Source organism: Podarcis bocagei (genome assembly GCF_964188305.1).
Source record: "Podarcis bocagei genome assembly, chromosome: 1".
NCBI lineage: Eukaryota > Metazoa > Chordata > Lepidosauria > Squamata > Lacertidae > Podarcis > Podarcis bocagei.
The window spans coordinates 136,731,829-136,758,665 of NC_138125.1; the positions used below are offsets into that span (position 1 = coordinate 136,731,829).

At 47.2% G+C, this 26,837-nt stretch overlaps 1 protein-coding gene across 2 annotated transcripts in view; it reads left to right on the forward strand.

Annotated features, from left to right (window-relative positions):
- The first annotated feature begins 15,329 nt into the window (after positions 1 to 15,329).
- COL6A2 (collagen type VI alpha 2 chain) overlaps positions 15,330 to 26,837 on the forward strand; it is a 46,008-nt gene continuing 34,500 nt past the window's right edge. For both annotated transcript variants that reach the window (XM_081206848.1, XM_081206849.1), the window contains exons 1-5: positions 15,330 to 15,481; positions 18,683 to 18,811; positions 19,624 to 20,243; positions 22,033 to 22,053; positions 23,114 to 23,179. In XM_081206848.1, the coding sequence (XP_081062974.1) occupies positions 18,712 to 18,811; positions 19,624 to 20,243; positions 22,033 to 22,053; positions 23,114 to 23,179 (807 nt within the window). In that variant the 5' untranslated portion in view covers positions 15,330 to 15,481; positions 18,683 to 18,711. The remainder of the gene's footprint in view (positions 15,482 to 18,682; positions 18,812 to 19,623; positions 20,244 to 22,032; positions 22,054 to 23,113; positions 23,180 to 26,837) is intronic.

Consider the following 26,837-nt stretch of genomic DNA (forward strand, 5'->3'; position numbering starts at 1 on the left):
ATAACAAATTTTGCTTGTACATGTTGCCAGCTGAATAGAATTTCTGAGCTCATAATTTGTTGAAACAAATATTTACAAGGAAAGACTGCTAATCTACAAATTAGCATTTTCCTTCCAAGTAGCTGAACTTTGTGATATGTAGGTTGGATGAAAATCCAGCTGGAGGAAGATTTTGTAATACCAGACAAAAAGAATGCAATCTATGCGTGCTGGACACTTCACTGGAAAGTCACCAGGCACAGTGGGGTGGGTGACAGAAGCCAAATTTGGTCCACTATGAACTTTAGGAATCATAACTCCTTCCGAATGTGGACAGATCATGTATTGAGAATAAAGAATGAGAACATGTAGCATCTCCACTGCCTTTATAACAAGGCTATCATAAATGGCTATCATAAATCACTGCATAATTATCTCAGTTGGCAGCACATCGACCGTCAACAACTAGTCAGCCATTCTCCTCCCTGGAAGTCCTTGGGAGTGAAATGGGCCAATCTTCATATAACCTAGTCCCAGACCATTTACACTAAACAGGCACATCAGAAAGAATGTGCTGAGCAGGCCAAAGGACAGGACAAAATGCTGCCACTTCAGGTGACCATCATCTAATTTTTATACCTTGAAGTTAGAGGCAGCATTTTGAGTAGAATCATAGAGTTGGAAGAGACCACAAGGGCCATCGAGTCCAACCCCCTGCCAAGCAGGAAACACCATCAGAGCACTCCTGACATATGGTTGTCAAGCCTCTGCTTAAAGACCTCCAAAGAAGGAGACTCCACCACACTCCTTGGCAGCAAATTCCACTGTTGAACAGCTCTTACTGTCAGGAAGTTCTGAGTAGTGCTGGGGAACAAACTGGCAACTAGTGAGGGCCTTAAAGGGAGCCAGAGAGCTCCATTCTAGTTAACAATATGACTGCTCTGTCCACAGAGTGTAGCAACTCCTTACATTTGAGTAATCCAGCTGATTTTTATTATGTTGGGCCATTGAAAATGGTAATTGGTTACACAAGAAGAGACAGGTGAACAGAAAGAATCTTCCTGTGATGTCTGCAATGGATGAGGAAGTTCAGCTGTTTTTCTAAAATGTACCTAGATGAATAAGATCCTAAAGAAGGTCTTTCGCATTTCAAGGCTTAAATCCCATTTACACAGTGGGAGAGCTCGGCATGTGCTTTACTTTCTCCCATTGAAATCAATGGGACTTTTAAGTTGCTTTGGCTGGATCGTGCTCAGTTTCTTAGTGATGCATCTGAAATGTCCTAAATGTACCTTTGCAAATGGGCCAAGTATGAGTAACCATACAAACGCAGACACCATGGACAGACATGGGTTAAAAAGCTGAGACTGGCAGTGGCATCTTTTCAGGACAGAATCTGTACAGGCTGCTCACTCCACGACTGCTGCTGATGAAAAAGGCAGGGTTGCCTGAGCAGTGGCGTAGCGTGGGTTGTCAGCACCCGGGGCAAGACAAGTAATTTGCGCCCCCTAACCCGTGGATTTGCGCCCCCTAACCCATGGATTTGCGCCCCCTAACCCTAACCCCCAGATGTTGCGCCCGGTGCGGCCGGCCCCCCCTGCACCCCCCACGCTACGCCACTGTGCCTGAGCTCTATTTTGCCTCCCTGGCCTTTGGAGAAGGCCTGTCCTGCCCCCGAGAAGCCCCAGCCCTCTTCAGTTTTAGAACAGGAAACAACTGACCACAAGTTTAATGCTTCACTTTGGCCTTAGTGAAGATGACTCATTTCAGTCAGCCACATCTGGATTGACTTACCGCTCTCTCCAAAAAGTGCTGGGAAACAGGGAAACAAACAGATGTGTGAGGCTGATGTCTGACTCCCACTTCTAGTTCGAAGATGATTGTAAGCCTGGGGCCAAGGCTTTCTTACTTTTATTCCTGAGTGATGGTAGGCATTTTTATTAATAAGCTTACTTTTGATAATGCCATAATAAATAACATGTGATATTTTGTGTGCGTCTAAGTGAGAGGCACAAGGAGAAGGGGGTGACAGAGGATGAGATGGTTGGATAGTGTTCTCAAAGCTACCAGCATGAGTTTGACCAAACTGCAAGAGGCAGTGGAAGACAGGAGTGCCTGGTGTGCTCTGGTCCAGGGGGTCACGAAGAGGCAGACACGACTAAACAACAACAACAACAAGTGAGAGGCATGGGATGCGGGTGGCGCTGTGGGTTAAACAACAGAGCCTAGGACTTGCCGATCAGAAGGTCGGCGGTTCGAATCCTCGCAACAGGGTGAGTTCCCGTTGCTCGGTCCCTGCTCCTGCCCACCTAGCAGTTCGAAAGCACACCAGTGCAAATAGATAAATAGGTACCACTCCGGCGGGAAGGTAAACAGTGTTTCCGTGCCCTGTTCTGGTTCACCAGAAGTGGCTTAGTCATGCTGGCCACATGGAAGCTGTACGCCGGCTCCCTCGGCCAATAAAGCGAAATGAGCGCCGCAACCTGTTATGTACTGGGTTGAATAGGATCCAAACTGCAGCAGTCTGATTGGTCCTAGAACAATAGGATCCAAATGCAGCAGTCTGATTGGTCCTAGAACAATAGGATTCAGAATGCAGCAGTCTGATTGGTCCTAGAACAATGCAGCAGTATGATTGGTTGGCAGGAACCACCCAATCATGCTCCAGATAGAAGTGAATCCACAACCTGATTGGCTTACAGTAGAATTCCGGAATTAGCCAATCATGTGCAGCCCGTTGTGTAAATAATGTATATAAGGCAGATACTTTGAGGGGACATTCATTCATTCCTCCTCACCACTATGAGCTGAATAAAGAGCATGAAATCACTTTGCGACTCTGAGTAGATTTCACAACCCCAGAGTCGGTCACTACTGGGCCTAATGGTCATGGGTCCCTTTACCCTTTACCTTTAAGTGAGAGACAGGTAAAGAAACGGTCTAAGTAGTAAATCAACAACCATTTATGTTGGTGTCACTTACGCAAACTTAAGAGGTTACTGAGAGCCAAGCCTCTTTAAGAACAACAGCAACCCCTAGTTCACAGTCTGTTTCAGCTGCTTGGAAAAGTGGCGCTGAATCAGGGAGGCCCCTTCTGCGCCTGCGAAGGGCTCTTCCCAACAGGAGGTCTACTGTGTGATCAGTGTTGCTCATGCCCACAAATTTTTAGCAGCATCCACACAACCTCTTTGTCATCGAAGCGCCAGGCTGTACTTTTTCACACTGAATCCATATTTCCCCCTACTGCAGAAAACAGAATAAGTAAAAATAGCCTGTTGTACATCTGCAGTCACTGCTGGTGTGGAAAGTCATTGGCAAAGTCTTCTTGGTGGGCAATTTGCCTCCTGTGTGGCGATGTTTAGGTCTGTGGCCTCAGACAACATATCTTTACTTTTCGTTCGTTCTACTATTATAAAATTTATTCCTTCCTTCATTCATTTCAGGTATTTATTTATGTACTGCTAAATAATCAGAATTTCTAAGCGTGGTACATAAAAATTTTTTTACAACCATATAGAGACTAAGAACTATGAAAGTTCATCCTAGAAATGGAAAAGTACCTTGGGAATGTCTGCTGGAAAAGGAAGGTCTCTGACAAGCACCTGGTGCTCAGCAGAGAGGAGGCCTGTCTAATCTCAGCCAGGAGGGAGTACCACAGGATTGGGCCCACAATACTGAACACGCAGCTTCCAGTCATTATAAGCCATGCACCTGAACCATGGAAGAACGCTAGCAGAGACTCCCCTGGGGACCTCAATGATCAGGTAGGGATACTGGGGACCAGGCAGTCCTTAAGGTATCCTGGACCTGAGTCCTTAAGGAGGCCTTATAAATTAATACCAGAACTTTTACCCTGGTCTCACAGAGTATTGGCAGCCTGCACAACCCCATCCGTTTCACAGCTGCAGCCAGACCATGCTCAGCCTCTTCTGAGTTAGATCCTATGGAGAAAAAGAGCAGAGCGTCATCTGTGTACTGAGGACATTTGCCCCCAGACTCCTAGGATCTAGGATCAAGGATCTAGGAATCTTGGTTGACCACAAACTTGACATGAGCCAACAGTGTGACTCGGCAGCTAAAAAAGCCAATGCAATTCTGGGCCTCATCAATAGGAGTATAGCATCTAGATCAAGGGAAGTAATAGTGCCACTGTATTCTGCTCTGGTCAGACCTCACCTGGAGTACTGTGTCCAGTTCTGGGCACCACAATTCAAGAAGGACACTGACAAACTGGAACGTGTCCAGAGGAGGGCAACCAAAATGGTCAAAGGCCTGGAAACGATGCCTTATGAGGAACGGCTATGGGAGCTGGGCATGTTTAGCCTGGAGAAGAGGAGGTTAAGGGGTGATATGATAGCCATGTTCAAATATATAAAAGGATGTCACATAGAGGAGGGAGAAAGGTTGTTTTCTGCTGCTCCAGAGAAGCGGACACGGAGCAATGGATCCAAACTACAAGAAAGAAGATTCCACCTAAACATTAGGAAGAACTTCCTGACAGTAAGAGCTGTTTGACAGTGGAATTTGCTGCCAAGGATTGTGGTGGAGTCTCCTACTTTGGAGGTCTTTAAGCAGAGGCTTGACAACCATATGTCAGGAGTGCTCTGATGGTGTTTCCTGCTTGGCATGGGGTTGGACTCGATGGCCCTTGTGGTCTCTTCCAACTCTATGATTCTATGATTCTATGATTCCTAATGACCACTCTCAACAGCTTCAGGTGGATGTTAAACAGCACTGGTGCCAATGTCATGTCCTGTGGCACACCGTAGCACAAGGGCTGTGGGGCTGACACAGCCTCTCTGTTGTCTTCTCCAGATAGGGCCTTGCAGTTGGAATGGAACCACCGGGGAGGGGAAGTGCCCCAGTGCCCATCCCACAGAGCTGGTCCAGGGAGATAGTATGGCCAGTGGTTTCAAAAGCTGCAGACAGATCAAGGAGCAGAGACACATTCTCCCTGTCCCAGGCACCAAAACAGAACACAGTGTTGCTGGCATTGCTAATGTACAAAGGATGTTTCCAGATGAATCACAGAACTGTTGAGTTGGAAGCCACCCTGAAGATCACCTGGTCCAGCTCCCTGCAATTAGGAATCTTTTGCCCAACGTGGGGCTCAAACGCATGACCCCCAGATGAAGAGTCTCATGCTCTGCCGACTGAGCTATGATTTGGGGCAGCTGGTGGATCACATGTGTATAAGTATCACCACATGCAATCACTTTTCATTGCATGAAATGGCTGAGTCAGATGATGCCTTGGCGATTTCAGAAATGACTGTGGTGTCGTATCTTGATTTTCAATAAGTCCCCAGCACTTGGGCTCAGCTTAGGGGGGGGGGCTTGGGGGAAAAACAGAAAGCTGGTAAAGTGTTACCAGCTGTAAACTTTCACTAACAGCAGCTCCAGGCAAGACTGTTTGCAACTCTCAAATGTGCATCTAGAACCTCATCCTTATTCAAGTACAATGTTTCGTAGACCTCTCCTACATAAAAAGAAATCGCGCATGCATATTCAAAATGGCTGCAGGATATACTTCCTGTTCTGTTTCCTAAACCATAAATAAAATAAGGCTCTGAATTCATGTGATTTTCAGAGGAGAATAAATATTAGAGGGGAAATTGTGTTTACATTTCCAAAGAAGATGCATTCTTTCCCCAGCTGGAGTCACCTTTATTATTATATTTCTGCCATTTTAAGACAGGCAAGGCTGGTACCTTAAAGACAAAAGTAAATGACCCACCACAAAGCCATCCATGGCTGCAATTCTAGCCATATCTGCTAACAAATAAGTCCTGGGGGGGGGGGAGTTTTGTAATAGAGCACTAAGGAAAAAGCACTCACAGCAAGAGTCTGCACCGTGATGGGGATCAAAAGGGCAGAGGGAAGGAGGTCTGCCCACCCCCCTGGCATGGCAGCATTGCAGGGTGGCAGAGGCTTCACTGGAGCCCTGGCGAGGGAACTGGAACAGTGGTGCCCTTCCTGGTAGGCAGTAGAGGCTTAAGGCCCTCCGGATATCAGGAACTGGATCCTAGCCTGCACCCAGCTTTGGCTAATGGGGTGCAGGCTGGGGACTCAGGCTGTGCCAGGGGGCAGAGCCAACGGAGCAGGTAGGTTTCCCTCAGATCCACCCCTTGCCCATTTAAGCAGCCCCCACCTGTTTGTTTCTTCGCCAGGTTTTTCTTCTGCCCACCCACCCTTGGTTCAATGACTTTGCTGTGGTCACCGTTCCTTAAGGGGCTGGGTAGGAATTTGCCCGCTGGGCTAATTGCCACCAACCGAGTAGTTTTGCCTACCTCATAGCAATCATCACAACTAGTTTGGCACTGGGGCAATCCAGGGGTGGTGGCCGTGTCCACGTGCCCTGAGGGAGCCAGGGCCGAAGGCACTCTCCCAGACGGTGGTCCCTGTGGGGGTCACCCTATTTGATATAAGTCTTAGGAACCCCCGCCTAGATTGACAATTGTAACCAATTCCCCAAATTCTTAGTATTCTCTCACATGAATCCCACAACACAGCATGGCCATGTAAACAAAACACACTCAGCGCCCCAGATCACATTGTCCGCAAGAACCCCAAACACACACTGAGAGCCAAAACTATTTTAAAGGCATCTGGCATCAACATCCCTAAGACTGATAATAAAATAAAAACCAAGGAAACCATAGACTTTGACCACCTCATGATTCTGTCTCTGTCATCTGATGAGTCAGACCACCACACTAGTTGGTAGGATTCAAATACAACTAACATAGTGGTTTGTTAATGGATCTCATATGCCATTGACAGGAAAAAGCAGTTTAATCCTTCCTAATGTTGAGCTTTCTGAAATAATTACAGGCTGTCTTTTCACCAGATGCCAACAAAGAAGAAATTAGAAGTCATACCTTATTTGCAACAAAAGAAAAGTCCAAGGCAAATTTTCACATTCCATTACCCATGTTTTGAATTCTTATTACAGATAGGTAGCCGTGTTGGTCTGCCATAGTCAAAATAAAAAATTCCTTCCAGTAGCACCTTAAAGATCAACTAAGTTAGTTCTTGGTATGAGCTTTCGTGTGCATGCACACTTCTTCAGATATCAATTCTTATGAATTCTTATGTTTTTTTAAAGGAAATTTCATGTAGGGAAGCAAAATGCACAGGCTTTAGGCATGTGTCTGAGTTTCCAGGACAATTTGTACCTCTCACATTTCACATGTAACATTTGAACACCCTCACATTAAGAAGACTTTGTGCCCAGGGCCATTTTTGGATCAATATTCTCTGAACAGTTTCAAAATGTGAGGAGTACAATATAATATTGGAAATGGCTGTTAAGATTTCCCTGATATTCTGAAGGAATTGCATAATTCTAGAGAACATTTGAACCGCAATGTGTTACCTTAGGTCTGTGTAGCCATGTGCCAACTCCTCCTTTGGTTTACTAAATCATTGCAGCACTGCTGAAATCATTATTTCTTTGGCTGGACAACAAAAAGCTCTGGAATGTAGAAATTTGTAACCAGGATGATAATAAAAAATTCATTTCCCTCCTTTCAAGATTAAAGAAACATGGCCAATTAGAAGAGATGCACAGGACACAATTGTTTGTAATCTCCTGAATACAGCAAAAAAACAACAACAAAAAACCCACCAGCTGAAGAGCCCAAGCCTTAGGGTTAGGCCTACTTGACCCCACTAGAATTCAGCCTTTCTCAGCCTTTGGTCCTCAGATGTGGCTGGACTGTAACTGCCACCACCCCTGACCACTGGTCCTTCTAACTAGGGATGATGGGAGTTGTAGTCCAACAACATCTGTGAACCCAAGGTTGAGAAAGGCTGGTCCAGAGGATGAGCCACAAATTAGAGAAATAAGTTAATGGAATGTTTATAAGGAATTTTCCTCGTTGTTAAGGAGATCGTCCAGTGGGGCCTGGAACACAAAAGCTGTGTTGAGGTGTTTGCTTGAATGGGTGAGATATTACAGGAGACTGGGGACAGGGGGACAGGGATGTGAATGCAAACCCAATGACTCCAGATGTGCCAGCTGTTCCTCAGACCTTTGTGCAGGAGTGGGAAACACTCCCCCTCCCCAGACCCCAGGTCTGAATCTTCCGTATCCTTTGCAGGTTGAATTTGACAGATAGGTGGCACTCACCATGGCATCAGGGGATGAACTTCTTTGAAGCACACCTTCAACAAGGTTTGCACCAGGATGACAAAGGGGTTTGCATTGGCACTCATGCTAAAATGGAGCTCCCCTGTGCATTTTAACAGGTGTGTCAATGAAAATTCACCATCCTTTGAGTGCTATTTATGCTTCATGTACATATCTTTGTATGCAATTTTGCTAAATATATGTTTTTTAAAATTTCCCCTTAAAAACACAATTTTGTATATTATTTTCACTTATACATTTTTATTCACACTTTTCCCAGTATAAAGGCAAAGGACCCCTGGATGAGCAGCGCTCATCTCGCTTTCAGGCTGAGGGAGCAAGTATTTGTCCACATTCAGCTTTCTGGGTCATGTGGCCAGCATGACTAAACCGCTTCTGGCACAATGGGATATCGTAACAGAAACCAGAGGCATGGAAACACTGTTTCCCTTCCCGCAGCAGCGCTACCTATTTATCTACTTGCATTGGTATGCTTTCGAACTGCTAGGTTGGTAGAAGCTAGGACAGAGCAACGGGAGCTCACCACTATCACACAGATTTCAACCGCTTACCTTCCAATCAGCAAGCCCAAAAAGCTCAGTGGTTTAGACCACAGCGCCACCCGCATCTCCTTTGCCCAGTATATGCATATATAGAAACTACTCCCTTATTTATGGATGACCCCAGTTTACTTTCAAACTGACAGTCAGACATTGTGATCATCCTGTCCTGTTTCTGCTATGGGCTGTCAAGGCAGCACAAATACTTAGCAACATGCTACTCATTCCTGTCACTCCTTTAATTCCAATGAATGCCAAAATAAAGGATGTAGGGCAATTCAGATCCACATGCAAGGGTTCATTCACATTCATAGCTTTTTAAGCAGACACTTCATGGAAGAATGAAGTTCAAGATCCATTCTTCACTGAGTACTCATCAACTGGCTGATAGGGCTAAATTTTAGCATTGCTTACACAAGGGACGCAGGTGGCGCTGTGGGTTAAACCACAGCCTAGGACTTGCTGATCAGGTGGTCGGTGGTTCGGATCCCCGCAACGGGGTGAGCTCCCATTTCTCGGTCCCTGCTCCTGCCAACCTAGCAGTTCGAAAGCACATCAAAGTGCAAGTAGATAAATAGGTACCGCTCCGGCGGGAAGGTAAACGGTGTTTCTGTACCCATCAGCTGGCCACATGACCTGGAAGCAGTACGCCGGCTCCCTCGGCCAATAAAGCGAGATGAGCGCCGCAACTCCAGAGTCGGTCACGACTGGACCTAATGGTCAGAGGTCCCTTTACCTTTACCTTACACAGGTTCCACATATCTATGGCATGGTGTGATTTATTGAAAGTCACCTCTTGGTGTCTGAATTCACCCTGTATTAAGAACATAGTAAAACAAGATGGCAAAAATTATTCAAATCTGCATTTTTAAATTTTATACTCCTCATTGCAGCCGCGTTGACAACCTCAGGAACAACCACCACATTGTTCCTCGGGGAACAATGGAAAGGACAATGGAAAGTTCACAGTCTTTCCAGTCCATGTGGTTTCCTTCCAGCCACAGCACTCAGAAACCCACATATTTGTACTGTATTCAGAACAGTGCCCTGCTACCTATTTTTGTAGACAGCAGCCCCCTCTTTTCCCAGACTATTGCATTCTGGCTAATGCAATAATTAACACCACCCCACTGCCCACTTACTTGTTGCAAAAGAGTTGGTCTCTGGTACACACACACACACACACACACACACACACACACACACACACACACACACACCACTGTGCACAGAGGTAGCATTACTCATTCAACCAACAAAAACCTAACAGCAGAAATATTGTCTTTTCTCTGAAGCCACTGCCAAAAAAAGGTTTCTCTAACGTGTGGCATCTGAGTCATGCAGAGCAAAGTCAAAAGCTTAGTGTAAAGGGGGAAAGTGCACAAATATTACCCGTGGGTGGGTGGGTGGGTGTGGGTACGATGTTGGGAGGCGCCTGGAGGAAAAAGGCATCGTTGCCAAAGCGAACAGGAGGAAATCCATCCTGTGGTATCCGTCCAGTTGGATTTCTTGGGGAACTGATTTCAAGATTCCCCTTCTGGTTTCTCTGGTGACTAGAAAATAAAGCAAACACTGCAGCGCGTTCCAGTCGTGATGAGCACAGCCAACCAGGCAAGGCTGGTGCCATGCGGAAAGGCACAAGAACAGGCCAAACACACAGGTAACATTACCTTGCTGAGCATTGGTGGAAATGCCAAAGAGGAAGGAGGATCAGGCCAAACCCTGTTCTCGAGACTGGACAGACTTTAAATCCCTTGCCCTCCCCAAAAACTAAGAAATTGTCACCAAATGACTGACTCAGAGTGATACACCTGGAAGTCAAGGGAGGTTCGCTCAATAGTTTAAAATGATCAGTTAGTTTTCTCATCCAAAGTTATAAACATGTTAGGCAGGGATAACCAGCTGCACAAATATTAGATGGGGAACACTTGGCTGGCCAGTAGTATATGTGAAAAGGATCGAGGGGTCTTGGCGGACAACAAAATTAACACAAGTCAACAGTGTGATGCAGCAGCAATGGCTGCATCAATGGAAGTATATGTTCAGATCAAGGCAAGTAATGTTGTTGTTGTTGTTTAGTCGTTTAGTCGTGTCCGACTTTTTGTGACCCCCTGGACCAGAGCACACCAGGCACTTCTGTCCTCCACTGCCTCCCGCAGTTTGATCAAACTCATGCTGGTAGCTTCAAGAACACCATCCAACCATCTCATCCTCTGTCGCCCCCTTCTCCTTGTGCCCTCCATCTTTCAAGGCAAGTAATAGTCCTACTGTATTCTGCCTTGGTAAGACCACACCTGGAGTCCTATGTCCACTTCTGGGCACCACAATTTAAGAAGAATGTTGACAAGCTGGAACGTGCAGATCATCAAGGAACTGGAAACTAAGCCTTATGAGGAACACTTGAAGGAGTTGGGTAAGAGGAAAAGAAGAAGAAGAAGAGGAGTTTGGATTTGATATCCCGCTTTATCACTACCCGAAGGAGTCTCAAAGCGGCTAACATTCTCCTTTCCCTTCCTCCCCCACAACACTCTGTGAGGTGAGTGGGGCTGAGAGACTTCAGAGAAGTGTGACTGGCCCAAGGTCACCCAGCAGCTGCATGTGGAGGAGCGGAGACGCGAACCCGGTTCTCCAGATTACGAGTCTACCGCTCTTAACCACTACACCACACTGGCTCTCTGAGAGGAGATATGACAGCCATCTTCAAATATCTTAACGGCTGTCACAGGGAAGAGAGAACATGCTTGTTTTCTCCTGCTCTGGAGGGTAGGACTTGAACCCATGGCTTCAAGCTACAAGAAAGGAGATTCCAACTAAATTTCAGGAATAACTTTCTGGTGGTAATAGCTGTTCAACAGTGGAACAGTCTCCCTTGGGAGTTTGTGGACTCTGCTTCCTTGGAGGTTTTTAAACAGAAGTTGGCTGACCATCTGCTGTGTATGATGTAGTTGAGATTCCTGGGTCCCTTCCAACTCTATGATAAGCCAAGTTTTACATACTGGAAGAATGAATACCAGGCTCTTGCGCTCCCTGCCTGCCCCTTCAGTCCCTCCCTTGCCCTTTGGCTTTGAGACTTCATCTTCGCCAGAGTTCAGACATAATGGATTACTCCGGCTCAAGGCAAACCAGGAAGAAAGCACTCCAGGTGGGGGTGGGGGTGGGCAGGGGGAATACAAGCCTGCCCCATGCTTCTAGTTTAAGAAAATATCATCATTTATTAAATTTATATAGTGCCCTATACCCACAGGTCTCAGGGTGGTTGACAGGTCAATAGACTAGACAATCTGGATGCAACCAATGTCTGAAAAGCTGTCCAGATATAATATTTATTGCCTCCTGCTGGTACTTTATTTTTTAAAAAAACAAAACAAAAGGGGGGGAATGGAATCAATTACACAGGAAAAGCCATTGTCAAGCAACAGCACAAGAAGTAGTGCAGGCTGAGTGAGCAACCTGCAGCTTCAGTAAGAAGCCCTTGGAAAATATCCATTAGGATCCCAGACCCCTCTTCAGATTCTGGGTTCCTAAATTAACAGGTTTGACCAGGTGTTAGCAATGTCCTTTTCATTTCTGGCGAAGCTGTGATGTGTCACACATGCATGATGTGCACTGGGGGCCCTTCAAACAAGTATTGAGGGGGCCAAAGACACCTTGGCACCCAAGAGTTGTTGTGCCTGAGCCAAACCCACCCAGTCACTGGAACTTCACAGAATATTTTCCCCTGCCCCTCCATTTTCAGGGGCATTTTCTTCTATCACCCCGTTGGGAGGAGTGCAGACACTCCCGAGCCACATGGATTGATGGTTTGATTCGATATAAATTTGTTGTTGTTGTTTAGTTGTTTAGTCGTGTCCGGCTCTTCGTGACCCCATGGACCAGAGCACACCAGGCACTCCTGTCTTCCACTGCCTCCTACAGCTTGGTCAAACACATGTTAGTCGCTTTGAGAACACTGTCCAACCATCTCGTCCTCTGCCGTCCCCTTCTCCTTGTGCCCTCCATCTTTCCCAACCTCAGGGTCTTTTCCAGGGAGTCTTCTCTTCTCATGAGGTGGCCAAAGTATTGGAGCCTCAGCTTCAGGATCTGTCCTTCCAGTGAGCACTCAGGGCTGATTTCCTTCATCATCATCAAACCTTTTATTGGCATCGCATACAAACATCCATAGTAAATCAATACAGAATTACCACCTCCCCAATGTCACAAAACATTTGTCAGATGAAAAGAGGCAAAACAGTCTAACGTTACATCTCTAGGTCTCCAGGGAGATCAAACGTCTGCAATGTGTTTCTGCGACAAAAAATCAAATAAAGATATTTAGCCACTAACTTGGTGAGCTCCTGATCATTCCCCATTAATAGAAAATGTATGACCTCCAACTATGATTTGCATTTGGGGATGCAGAGTTGATCTAGAAACTGCTGGCAGAGATCAGCATATAGTTTACATTTAAGAACCATATGAGTAAGAGTTTCCAGCAAGTGGTCTTCACATGGGCAAATTCTTTCTCCTTCCACCATTCCCGAGAACCTTCCCCAGAGGAGGTTTGATGGGTTTGAATTAAACCTGGCCAACGAAAATGCCCTTCTTTCTTGAGGGTTAAGCAGAAATTCAAGATAATTGTGATTAGTTTCATATGCCCAAGAAAGTTAAAAGTAAAGAGGGGAACATGTTTTCTCTGCTGCTGCTGTTAGTTCCTGGCGTTCAATGTCCCACAACCTAGATTTTATTATAGCCTTGGCAGATGGTGGGGACATCGATTGCAAAAGTTCCATTGACAGTCCAAGTTGCTGTACCTTTATGTTAAACTGTTGTTGCCCTGGGGAAAGAAAGGGGTCTGATAAGACATCGCTAAGGAGAGGATCTTTGTCTAATGTGAGGTAGATGTATAACCAACATAGAAGAAATCTCGCCCAGGCAATGGTCTCTACCTTGTGTTGACCTCCCTCTAGAGACAAGGCTTCAGAATGGATAGGTTTGATCTTGGGACTCTCAAGAGTCTCCTCCAGCACCATAATTATAAGTTATAAAGGTAAAGGGACCCCTGACCATTAGGTCCAGTCGTGGCCAACTCTGGGGTTGCGGCGCTCATCTCACTTTATTGGCCGAGGGAGCCGGCGTACAGCTTCCGGGTCATGTGGCCAGCATGACTAAGCCGCTCCTGGCAAACCAGAGCAGCGCACAGAAATGCTGTTTACCTTCCTGCCGGAGTGGTACCCATTTATCTACTTGCACTTTGACATGCTTTCGAACTGTTAGGTTGGCAGGAGCAGGGACCGAGCAACGGGAGCTCACCCCGTCACGGGGATTCGAACCGCCGACCTTCTGATTGGCAAGTCCTAGGCTCTGTGGTTTAACCCACAGCACCACCAGTGTCCCTAATTATAAATTATATATAAGTATAAATTAGCTTCCTATTTTTCCTAACACATGTTTCTGAACTAACAATTGATATGCACTAAAATACTCACAAGCATTTGCACTTGGCCACAGGATGGTAGAAGTTTCAGTTCTGAGGACTGAATTCCCACATGCTTTCTTTCAAGCCCTTCTCGTAAATGTGGCAGCCGGACAGAGCAAAGAATGCTGCCAGGGGTTCTTAAGAATCCAGCCGGTTTGAGATTAGCACAGTCCCAGAATAATACTGGAAAACAATATTTATTCAATCACCCAAAAAATTGTGTTTGCAACCAGGTCAGAATGGGGGGAGAGAGAGAGAGAGAGAGAGAGAGAGAGAGAGAGAGAGAGAGAGAGAGAGAGAGAGCAGCCACTACAAACAAATGATGGAGAATATTTGGAGAAATTTATGCAAAGCGGCCTCCTCCTCTTTGGGTGAGAAAAGGGGAAATCTCAGAAATGGTTCAGCCAACCGTCCTTATTTGAAAACCAAGCAGCAGGGAGGGAGAAAGGAAAACCTATCAAAATATTCCGATTTCACTCTTACCCTTTTCTAGAGTCACCAAACATCCTTGTAAAGAGAATCTGGACTAGAGGGGAATCTATGTAGCTGATTTAAAAATACAATCAGTATCAATTCCAGACACCGTGAAAAGTGTCGTCCTGAGAAATTTCGAATAACTGGTGACCTGGATACCAAGTTCCTCAGCAGGATCACCAAAGCCCACATCGCCTCCTTCCGTCCGCGATGGCCCGTGCTGCCGGCTGGCCTTGGGAAGGGGGCGGGGGGCTGCTAGTTTACAGTGGCACCAGTGGCGTAGCGTGGGGGGTGCAGGGGGGGCGGGCCGCACCGGGCGCAACATCTGGGGGTTAGGGTTGGGGGGCGCAAATTACTTGCCTTGCCCCGGGTGCTGACAACCCACGCTACGCCACTGAGTGGCACAGATTGTACTTTGAACAAGTGACGGGTTTGAAAACCTTTGGTCTTTCCCCTTTCCGTGAGTTTTCTAAACGCTGCTGGGAGAGCCGTCGGGTGGGCGGGGGGGTCCCAAGCCCTGGAGAGGCGCGAGAAGGGGCTCCGGGCGGGAGCTTCGCTTGCGCAAGAGGCAGCCCGAGCAGGAGCTCGCTCGCCCGGGCGGGAGACCCGGGAACGGTCCGCGCCCCCGAGCGCGGATGGTGGAGCCACAGCGCCGCCGGGTGGCCGCTGCCTCGGGTGGCGCTCGCTGGCCGGCTCCGGGGGGAGGAGAAAGAGGCAGGACGGAGCCAGGCGCCCGCGCCCCGCCCGGAGGGCTCCCTCTCTCCACTCCCAAATCTAGCGAAGGGAAGGAGCCCCTGTCGCCCAAGATGCTGCGCCCCTCGTGAAACGCGCGCAAGCCCTTCGTCCGCGCCAACGGAGCTGTCGCGAGTCGGTTCCCCAGGTAAGCGGACGGCAGCTTCGCCCGCCGCGCCTTCGCCCGCGGCTCTGGCTCGGGAAGCGCGGAGGGAGCGGGCGAAGCTCGGCGGGGCTGGGGCGGCGAGGGAGCGCGAGGGAAAGGAGGAGGCAGCCGCGCCAGGAATAGCGGGCAGATCTAGGGGGGTTGCACGGATCGAAGCAGCCCCAGCAGGACTTTGCGCAGCAAGCGCAGGACCAAAGGCACCTGTGAAGGATGAGGTGCTGTCACCTCAAGTGACAATAGGCGATGAATGTCATGAAATGCTTGTGCTGGTCTTTGATTTCTACGCGGCTAGAAAACAGCCGTTGCTCTTCAAAGCGCAGACACTTTTCTCCTTCCAACATTGGCACGGCAACTTCGATAGTTTTGCACCCATAAGGCGGAATTCACAAATTGGCTTTCGTGGCTTGCCTGGTTTTGCTTTAGATCTGGTGCCTTTGGCCAGCGGATTGCAGGGCGTGTGTTCTTCCAGAACTAGAGCACCGCAGTAACTCGCTAACAGGCATATTTTGTTCTCCAGAGATATTAGGCAGATTTAGCAGAAAGTAGCAACAGCATTCCTTCTGTTGTCTATGGCATGTCTAGATTGGAGGCAATTAAGACTCTTTGCTAATGAAAAGAATGGCTTTTCTCCTTCGTTGCTGCAAGAGACTCTTGGCATATCTCTCTCTGACTTAAAGTGCTATCCTATAGATGTCTACTCAACAGTAAGTCCTTTTTTGGTCAACTAGGACTTACTCGGATTGGAGCCTAATTGTGAACTGTTGTGTTCCTCAGTAGGATGTGTAATTTGGAGACATGAGCAGCACCCCAAAGTTGTGGGGAGGAGGGCCAGGAGTTTGTGTTGGTTGTGTGTCTGGGAATTTCACTCTTAGATGAGGCTATGAAGTCGTGACTCTTCTCTTCCATGCACAGACCATGAGCCAAGTCTGGGGAAAGGGAGGCACTGCCTGCTTTTGGTTTTCTCTTCCTTACCTGGGTTTGTGGCCTGGACTCTTCCAGTGCTGCAACAGATGATGCTTTGCCAAGTTTTGGGAGCACACAACCAAGTAAGCTGGGCAGTGGCGTAGCGTGGGTTGTCAGCACCCGGGGCAAGGCAAGTAATTTGCGCCCCCTAACCCGTGGATTTGCGCTCCCTAACCCGTGGATTTGCGCCCCCCAACCCTAACCCCCAGATGTTGCGCCCGGTGCGGCCCGCACCCCCTGCACCCCCCACGCTACGCCACTGAAGCTGGGAGCCAGAGGAAAAAATGCACCAGAACTTTCAGTTAAATCAGAGTGCAGCATTTTCTGAGGCAGCATTCATACAGAAAGCAAAATTGGAGGGAAGCTAAAAGGGAACTTGAATCTTCATGTACAATATCCATTAATGTACAATGTTGGAGAAAACATTCGAGAGCCCAGTTCTGTAATAAGGAAAAAGAAATCTTCGCTGGAAAAGTCAGGTGAAGGATCTCCATTTTAGGCACCCACCATAACTCACTTTTTGCATTTTTCTGTGTCTGAACTGGCCACCTTGTAGTCTGGTACCTGTCTCCCCTTGAGCAGGTCTGGGATGCCCCTATTTTCATCAGAGAAATGTTAGAGGGTATGGAACAGGTGTGTGAGAAAACTCTCTCGTGTTTCTAACCACATCATTAAACAAAGCCTTCTCCCCTTCCCGTCACTTATAATAATTTTGCTAAGTTGTTTAAGGTTGGCCTTTATGCACATTTCATCGACCAGAGAAATGTATGCATTCTACATTAGCATTAGCTAGGTTTGCCTGCCAGGTGTGTGTGTTTGTGTGTGAGAGAGAGAGTGCGTGTTTTAAGACCCACATTTCTTTGAAATCTGCTCTGTCACACTGTTAAGATGGTGTAACTTAAATAAAACCTAGAACACAGAAACAGTGCACTGCTGGGAACCTGGTGTGATAAGGCTACTGTGATTTTAGGGAGCTAAAGCAAAGAACCGTGGACCTTCAATATTCAGGCCTGCAAATTCTCCAATGCCAGGGAACCCGAAGGCTGTCAGCAAAGATGGCCAGAGCTATACAGCCCCAGGGAGGAGGGGACAGGCTGAATCAGGGAGCTGATATAAACCTGAAAGGTTAAAATACGTCTTGGCCAGGTTACTAAAATTGTTAAGAGTTATCTACATTTATTGTGAGCAGAAGCATGCTTAGGATTGAGGCTGAATATCTGGTAGTTTTCACTAGTGGTGCAATCCTGCACACGTATAGTCATTTTCTCCCTGGGCTTGCAGTGTAATTCCTCCAGTATTTCTCTCTTATAGCCAGCAAAATATATTCACATCACTAAAGTCCTTTGTAAAGGAAATATACTGTATACAGCCATACTGTGGTTTTCCACCAGCTTAGTTCTCAAATGTTTTGGCTCCCAAACACCGCAAAACCGGAAGTGAGTGTTACAGTTTGCAAACTATTTTTGGAAGCCGAACATCCAACAGGACTCCTGTGGCTTCCCATTGGCTGCAGGAGCTTCCTGCAGCCAATCAGAAGCCGCGCTTTGGTTTCCAAGTGTTTTGGAAGTTGAATGGACTTCTGGAAAAGATTCCATTCGACTTCCGAGGTACGTTTGTACTAGTTTTTAATAAACAGAATGGAATCTGGAGTAGTTTCTTAAGGCAGGCACTCAAGGAGCAGTGTTCTGCAGGAACACTTCTGTAGGGTGATTAGATAATTAAGGAAAAAACAATAACAGCACATTAAAAATTACAGGGCAGGCTACAGATAGTGAATTCAATTGCACTTGGGTGCTAGAGGGTACTTCAGGTTATCCCAGAGGCTGATGAACTCCCCCCCCCATTTGGTTTCTCCCCCCAATACTGGGCAGTGCCATTCTCTGCCACCATATTCATCCACTTACCTGGATGTTTTAAACTTGCTGACCTTTCCCCAGGAAGGACTCCAGTCAGCTAATGGAACAAGCACCGCCCAGGACAAGCCGCTTGAGTAGTTTCTTCCTGGCAAAAGTTGCACTGCCAGACTTAAATTAAATAAAAGGCTCACCCGCTCCAGCCAAGCTAAATCTCAATCACCTCATGTTATGGTTGCCCCTCCATGGCACTGAATACTATTGCCTTGGAGATAGAAAAAAGAATCTTTGAAACGCCACACTGTTCATGTCTAGTGCCTTAATCAGCTCATAATCTAAGACTGTTATGTTGGCTCTGTCCTAACAGGACTCCAGGTGTATGATAAAGTGGCCAAGATGTTCCCAGAAGCCTTTTTAGCTGTTCTGCTGTGCACGACGCTGGCTCCACTCCATGCTCAAAATGATGATGATGTTGCTGCAGCTTCGTCCTGTGCAGGTAAAAGCACAATCTTTAAAACTCCGCCTTATCCCTTGTCTTTTCTTTTGACCTCCTCTTTCCTATCCCTGTGGAAAATTACTTGCTGACTTTTCTTCTTTGCTTGGCTCACAGTGGCTAACTTATTCCTTTCCATCTCACCTCACTGACCACCACTATTACTTACTTGGAACCTCATTTTCCATGTTGTCACCCATTTATTCGATTTGGAGCTTCACTGAGAGATAGTGGTGGACTTTACACACATATAAAAAACACTGTGAAAATGCTTTTTCAAAAACCGTTTTGAAAAATACATTGAATTTTTCCATAGTTCACTGTCGCCATCTAGTGCCACAATTGTATATTGCACTTTTCAACACATTTAAAATGTTTATTCACAGCTGTATAGCTGAGCCCAGGGAGTCTCCTTCTGGTGGCAGAATGAAGCCACTTCCTGTGACTTGTAAACTATTAATTAATCATTGCAGACCCTCTTTTGTAGCCACAGAACACTGCTAACTCACATTCAGTTTGTGACTGACTATAATCCCAAGAAGTGCTATTTTTCTCGAAAATGTGATGGCAATGGTGCCCACCTGAGAGGGGCTGGGACTGTGTTCCAGCAAGTTCTGACTAGGGAAAAAGCCCTGATCCCAAGTTGAATTCAAGGTTGAGCTCCAAGCCAGGTATTTCCCATCCTGTGCCCTGAGGATGTGATTGTTTTTAAGGGCACAAGTCCAAAGTGTTCAGGCCTCATAGAGACCTCTGAGAAGCCTTGGTATGACTGATGTGGTTGCATCAGCACACTTTTCTTTGCTGTTTCTATACAGATCAAACTGACTGTCCCATCAGGGTGTATTTTGTGATTGACACATCTGAGAGTATTGCGCTGCAGACTGCACCTTTGGGGAGTATAGTGACCCATATGAAGAGCTTCATCCCTGAATTCATCACAAAGCTGGAGAATGAGCTCTACCAGAGCCAAGTGTCCATCAACTGGCAATTTGCAGGACTCCATTTTTCAGATGTGGTGAAAATATACAGCGAGTTCACTAACAGCAAGACGATCTACCGTGATCGGTTGGAGAGTGTTCAGTACATTGGTCGGGGCACCTTCACAGATTGTGCTATCTCCAACATGACAGCACAGATCCTGTCCAATCCATCCCCTGGGGCTGTCAATTATGCCATTGTGATCACTGATGGCCATGTGACAGGGAGTCCCTGTGGAGGGATGAAGCTGCAAGCTGAAAGAGCCCGAGACGCAGGGATCAGGCTCTTTGCAGTGGCCCCCAGCCACAACATCTTTGAGCAGGGGCTGCGAGAGATTGCCAACCCCCCGCTGGAGCTTTACCGGAGCAATTACGCCATCACAAAGATGGATCCTATCAGACAAGAATCAACCACCGAGATAGATACCAATACCATTGATAGGATCATCCAAGTTATGGTAAGAATGGATCTCTCTCGGGTGGGGTGGGGGGGAATAATGCAATTTCTTGAAATACTATTTAGCTTCAGGCAGTTTGCATTGTCCGGGCTGGATATCAAAGCAGAAGCTTTATGGATTGTATTAAATTTCTATCCTGCCCTCCCACCCAAAGGAGCCTAGCTCCTCCAAAGTACAAGGAATGCCTTTCCAAGCCCCCAGTAACCAACTAAGAGCCAGTGGTCATTGAGGCTTCCTAGATTTATGGGCTTGCTCCATCAGTAATTTAAGCATAACACCAAGCATGCAGCCTTCTTAAAACCTGTAGTGTGATAAAATTATTCAGCTCAAGTCCTTTAGCTGGAAGCCATGCCAACCACAAAAATTGGAGCAAAAAACATCACTGGATTTCCACAGCCCCACATTCGGCCAGCGTTCTAGGCTGCTGTCCTCACTTGGGGGTTGCACGATCTGTACATCCATCGGGGTGTCCCTGGCCCTACCAGCCCGGTGTCCCCCTTGGTTGCAGTGGCTGGGGAATGAGCCAAGCCTCCTGCCTCTGGGTTAGAGTGGTGCTGCTGAAATGACAGGCAAGCGTGAGGAGGAGCCCAGCTTTATTTCCCGTCTCATATTATTCGGGGGAAGTCTGATAAGGGTAAACTACCAGTAGGGGACCCCTGGGTTCCCGACGGAGGAGATCCACACCCCCAGATTCCTTTAATGGAATACCCTTATTCATGGAGGGGCAGGTGATGGCCACACCTTTCCTCTTCCACACATTGCTATTCCAATGCCTACCCGCCAAACCTTACAAAGGTGTGACAATTGCTATGAGGTAGGCGAAAACCAAGTGGCTGGTGCCAATTTGCCAAGTGGAAAAAGACCTACCAGGCCCCTCAACAGCAACCAACCAAAGTCCATAGCAAGGCCAGTGACGCAACCTGGAAAAGGCTGGGGGATCCTCAGTGCGAGACTGAAAGGGAAGCCTCAGAGTCGCACCACGGCTTAAATTGGCCCTGGCCACACCCCCAAGCAACCTGATTGGCCGCCTGGCAACCTGACATGGCTGGGGTCTCCCCTAGTGTGATGCAGGATGCTGCCCCGCCCCCACACTGAGGCAGGAGGCTAGGCGACCTGTCCACAACCCGGCCCTACCCACTCACAGGTTTGGAGCCGATCTCCAAAAAATCAAATTCTGCACAGGCCGTGCAAACTGAATAGATTTGCATGTATCCTGTTTTATTCTGAGGCTGTTGGCAGTGGCTCCCCAAGGTCTCTGGCCCTGCGCCCTGATTACTTTTTCCTGGGATTGAACCTGGGGCTTCTACAGGCAAATCATGGTCTCTGCCACTGAGCTGTGACCCCACCACCAAGTCTTTCCTTCTACTTTGTATAGCTTATTCTGCCTTCAGAATTCACATTTTGAGTGTCTGGGATTTGCTTTCAAAACACAATGGCCGCTGGCAAAGTGAGGAAAAGATGCGAAGACAACCTCTAGGGGCAAGCAAGAGAGGGCAGAAGCAAGGAGGTAAAGGAGAGGCATCCGTAATCACTGAAATGTCCCTCCCTGATTTCTGGCCCTTTGTCAGAGAACATGCGCAAAAGCATTTATTTGCAATGCTAAAAACTGGAGAGCTGCTTTTACCAAGGGAGGGGCTGAGGTGCCTCACCAATGATGCCCAGGTGAGGTGCCAAAATCCATGTTTGCCCAGAGGACACAGAGAGAATATGCAGAGGAAAGCGCTGTCTCGGTTTTCTTCTTCCTAGAATTAACTCAGTTAATATTTAAAAATCTTTTTCCTCCCAACAGAAACACGAAGCCTATGGAGAGGTAAGTACAGATTCTTTCCCGAATAATAGCATTTCAATTGTTGACAAAATTACAGTGCTCAAAAGAGCAACTGGGGCTCCATAGAAGGGCAGCAGTACCCAGGCATATTTACTTAGGACTGGAGCAAATTCTATTTAACTTGGTGGGAGTGGTTTTAAATAAAACATCTACAGGAGTGGGCTGCAAATTTGCCTAATTCCATAGGCCTCGTCAGGCATTTATGATGCACAAGGGGAAGATGGGGAGAGCAGGCTGCCTAGACCAGTGTTTCCCAAACTTTTTTGGGCAACGGCACACCTGTTTACTGAAAAAAAATCTCGCGGCACACCACCATTAAAGCCCCGCCCCGTGACGTCAGCGCGCAGCGTCACGCCAGGAGGGACGCACGAAAGTGAAAGTTTTTTCCCTCCCCCCTCAGTCCCTCGCTCGGAATTCAGCTCGTTTGGGGCATCGCTCCGGCTGCTCCCTCTCCCGCCGCGCAGGAGCGATGCCTCTCTCTGGCTCTCCCTCCGCACAGGCTGAGGGAGGGAGGGAGGTGCTACAGATGTTCCCTGTTACCACATGAGGGGCCTGGAGGGAGGGTTAGCTGGGTTCTCTTTGAGCACAATAATACCTGGCACAAATCGTTTGCTTTAACTGCTGCTACAGACTTCTTAACAGGAATTCTCCCAGCCCCTCACCTGAACTGCAGTGGGAGGTGTGGGTTTTTTGTGCCCATGGAGGCTCCCAGGCTTCTGAGTTGCACGGAAAGCCTCTGTGGATACGAAAAGCTCCTGCTACAGATGTTCCCTGTTACCACATGAGGGGCCTGGAGGGAGGGTTAGCTGGGTTCTCTTTGAGCACAATAATACCTGGCACATATCGTTTGCTTTAACTGCTGCTACAGACTTCTTAACAAATTATTCTGTGAATGAGATAGAGAGTCCCCAGAGTCATTCAGTAGACCGCTGGGATTCATTAGATTTGGGGTGAGGGTCTCTTTATTTTTATCACAGTGTAGAAATTTAATCAACTTCTCAGCTATGAAAGTTCATTTAATTTTTGTTTGGATTTATTTCAGTGCTACAAAATGAGCTGCCTAGAAATTGCAGGCCCACCTGGCCCAAAGGGGTTTCGGGGACAAAAGGTAAGTTGAATGACATAGTTCAATCTGGTAGTGATTCCTAACCCAGGAGCCACAAACCACTGGCGGGGTCCAGACTTATCCTAAGGCAGTGCTGGCAAACCTATTGCACACAGTGCCCTCTCTGTGGACACTTGCACCATCACCCCATCAGGTCCGTTTTTTGTGGTTTGCAAAGGTGACAGCCACTCCCCCCCCACACACACCACAGTGGGTGGGAAATGCTCCGTATAGTGCGCACCAGCCACAGCAGCATCGGGGGGGGGGGAGTTGAGCACACACACACCCCTACGCCGATGTGGGCCGGAAACGCTCCCCAGAGTTTCGCACCCGCCACCAGCTCCACCACAGGCTGGCCTGCAGGGAGAGGAAGTGGCGCTGCCCGCACAGTTGCCGGAGGACAAAGTTTTGTGTAGGGAAGAGTGAGAGAGAAGGGGTCAGTTGCTCCTTTCCCGAGAAGGTGGAGCCTGAGGGGAGAGAGTGTGGGGTGGTTGCGCCCCTCTCTCGTCCCCAGGGGAAACGAAGCCGCAAACAGGGCTGGGAGGGTGGAAAAGGCGTCTTCGAAGTGCCCGGCGGTGCTTTCACTCGTTTCTCTGGGGGTGTTTCCGCACAAAGTTGCGCACAGTTGCGCTGTGCGAGACACGGAAACACGTCGTCATCATCATTTTTTAATTTGTTTATCATCTTTTTATCTTACAATACTCAAGGCAGTTTACAAGCTGAAGAAACAAAAAATGTACATCTTATAACAATCTAATGCAATACAAAAATGTGATAATAAAACTTTAAAAATAGGCAACCGACATCAAAAAAGTAACATTCAACAGGTGGAAAGAGGCCTTGCCTGATGGAGTCTCTCCCCTCACAGTTCTTCCTCCGGGACCTGCTCCCTCGCGTGCGCTTGAATTCCGCGCAACTCACCTCTTCCCGAGCAAACCTTTCCTGGGGCAGCAGCGCTAAGCAGCCCGTGCTCCAGGAAGAGGTTAAGCCCTCCTGTCTTTCCACCTGGAAAGTACTCTAAAGCAATGAGGACAAGCCAGGTGGGGGCTTGAGTCCCTGCAGTCGCCCTCCTTTGGTTCCTGTTGCGAATTCCCCTGCAGGTGGTGAGCGGTGGCACTCCCCCCCCCCAGGCTTGGTGGGGTTTGAACTCCCCTTTTTCTGCTGCTCATCCAAGCGCCCAATCAGGTTGCTGTCGTGACTGTGTAAGCCTTCGTTGCTTCTCTTGGCCTCACACTTAGCAAAAATTAAAATTAAAACACCCTGAGGAGAGGGGGACCTTGTGTCCCAGAGTGCTATGTTGCGCTGTGAGACCGTGGTTGTGAAGAGCGTAAGGAAATTGAGATGCCTGCCATAGTCAAGAGTGGGGGAAAGTAGGCCAATTGCTGGATGTAACGCTGTTGCGGCCATACCTCCTGGCTTGGTAACACGCAAGATACAGCAGTGGTTCCACAAGACCATATTTCTTTCTTTTTTAAAAAAAAAATCATATTTATTAAAGTTTCCAAAACACAAAAGATAGAAATACAAATAAAAAAGAAAAATAAAACACACTTAAAACCTTACTTTCATTGCCAACTTTCTGGGACTCCCCCATCCCCCTCCCAACTGTATTCCCCTTTCATTAATTTAGTTCTACAAGCTCTTACTCCCAATTTAAAGCTTAATTTGTTTAACCCACTATTCAATTTAAATTATACAATCATTCCGCCATCCCTCATCATTAACAGAAAAAAAAAATTCCCCAAAGTCCACCCCAGTTTCCTTCCACGAATTCCCTTTTTTAATAAACACGTCCAATCAAAATAAAGTGGTATACAAGAAGATATAAAAAGATATAAAAAATAAAGGATATAAAAAGATTCAAAAAATAGTTGCACAGCCTTTGGATTCCAAATCTCCCCCCCCCCCTTCCCCGGTTTGAATTCCCCATATCCATCATTCTGTCTATTTGTCAGCCTGGAGATCTCAAATCCATGGCCAATTTTTTCCCCAGTTCCACCTTGCCGGTTGTTTTTTTTAAATTTTTTTTTAAATGATGTTTAACTTAAAAGAGGCCCCCAGAGGGCCTTTAGTTTCCTTGGTCTTTATAGCGCCCCCCTTGTTCTTTCCAAGTCGTAATCAGTCCTTTGTTCTTTTTTCTCTCACTTTCTCAGATTTCTTGTCCTGTTCCGCTGCTAAAACGTTCTAATTCAGAAATTTGGTACCTCTACAGAGGTTGTTGTTGTTCAGGAACAAAAACTTACGTCCAGTCCCTTCCTTTCTTCAATAGAAAATTCTATTGTCTCCTTTAATATAAACACCTCTGTAGACGAAACACTGTTTCAGTTTTGCAGCTTTCCCAGGAGATAACAAGTCCTGTACGATTCCAAGAGTATTTTTCCACTTACGATCGTTCTTGTAATGTCCCGAAACCCCTCTAGGGGGATTGTAGTAACTTTGTTTCCTCTGATCCAAAAGTCAAATTGTTATTCCTTATTTTCAACAGTTTATATCCAAATTGTAGCAAATTGTAGCAAAATTAACCAGCAAAGTCCTCATAGCAAAGTCCTCTTTATATTCTCCAACTTTGACAGCTACTTTGACAGCTGTCAAAGTCTCCGTCTCTCTCCACCAGGCTCTCTCACAAATCGCCCCGGTTCCCTGGGGGGGTTACATTTTCATTCTCACCCTCCACTCTTCTCCTCCAGCACAGTTCTTATAATTTCCCATCGTGGAATTAATATTTTTTAAACAGAAATACGCTTCTCTCTCGACCTTGGTTACCCAATCCTTGTTTTAGAATGTTTACAATAGGGGGGGGACTGACTTCCTTTTTGGATCTCCCCGCTCGTGCCGAATCCGAAAAAAAAATTCTTTTTTTCTCCTTTTAAACCCGGTTTCCAAATTACTCACGGGTTGTTGTTTATAGTCCGAATTTTCAATAGAAGAAGTCAGCGCTCTCCGTCGAATGGCATGCGGCTTCGCTCGGCAGGGAAAGCAGAGGACTCACAGCACCATGCCACTCCCCGGCACCCGTTCCGTAGCCTTTAAAAAGGCTCCTTCACGAGTCGGGAGGGCGCTAATGGTGCCAGCCGAGTCACCCATGTCCACGGGCTCCGTGCCCGTGGTTTTTAAGGGTCCCCGCGTCGCCGGCGCGGTAGGACCCAGCCCCTGCCGAGCAGACTCCCTCCGGAGCTCGGAGGGAGTCCGCCATTCGGCGATGGCGCCAACCCGGAAGTGCCACAAGACCATATTTCTCACTCCCACCCCACCCCCCACCCCCAATAATGCAAATATAGGATTCTTCCTTTCAGCACTACGGCAGAGAGCAAAGACCACTTATTAAAACCTCTCCAAGTTTCCAAAAGTTATTCAAGCCTTTGAATTGCCTCTTAAGTAGCATGTATATAATTCTACATTTTCTGGAGGCAATTTGTGTTTTCTTGAACTTTAGTAAATCGGTAATTTAAGAAAGGTAACTATTTATTTTGAAAATATTATACATAAAGTGCAGAAATAAGCTCAACAAGGCCGGGGTAAAAGGTAAAGGTAAAGGGACCCCCGAACATTAGGTCCAGTTGTGACCAACTCTGGGGTTGCGGCGCTCATCTCGCTTTATTGGCCGAGGGAGCCAGCGTACAGCTTCCGGGTCATGTGGCCAGCATGACTAAGCTGCTTCTGG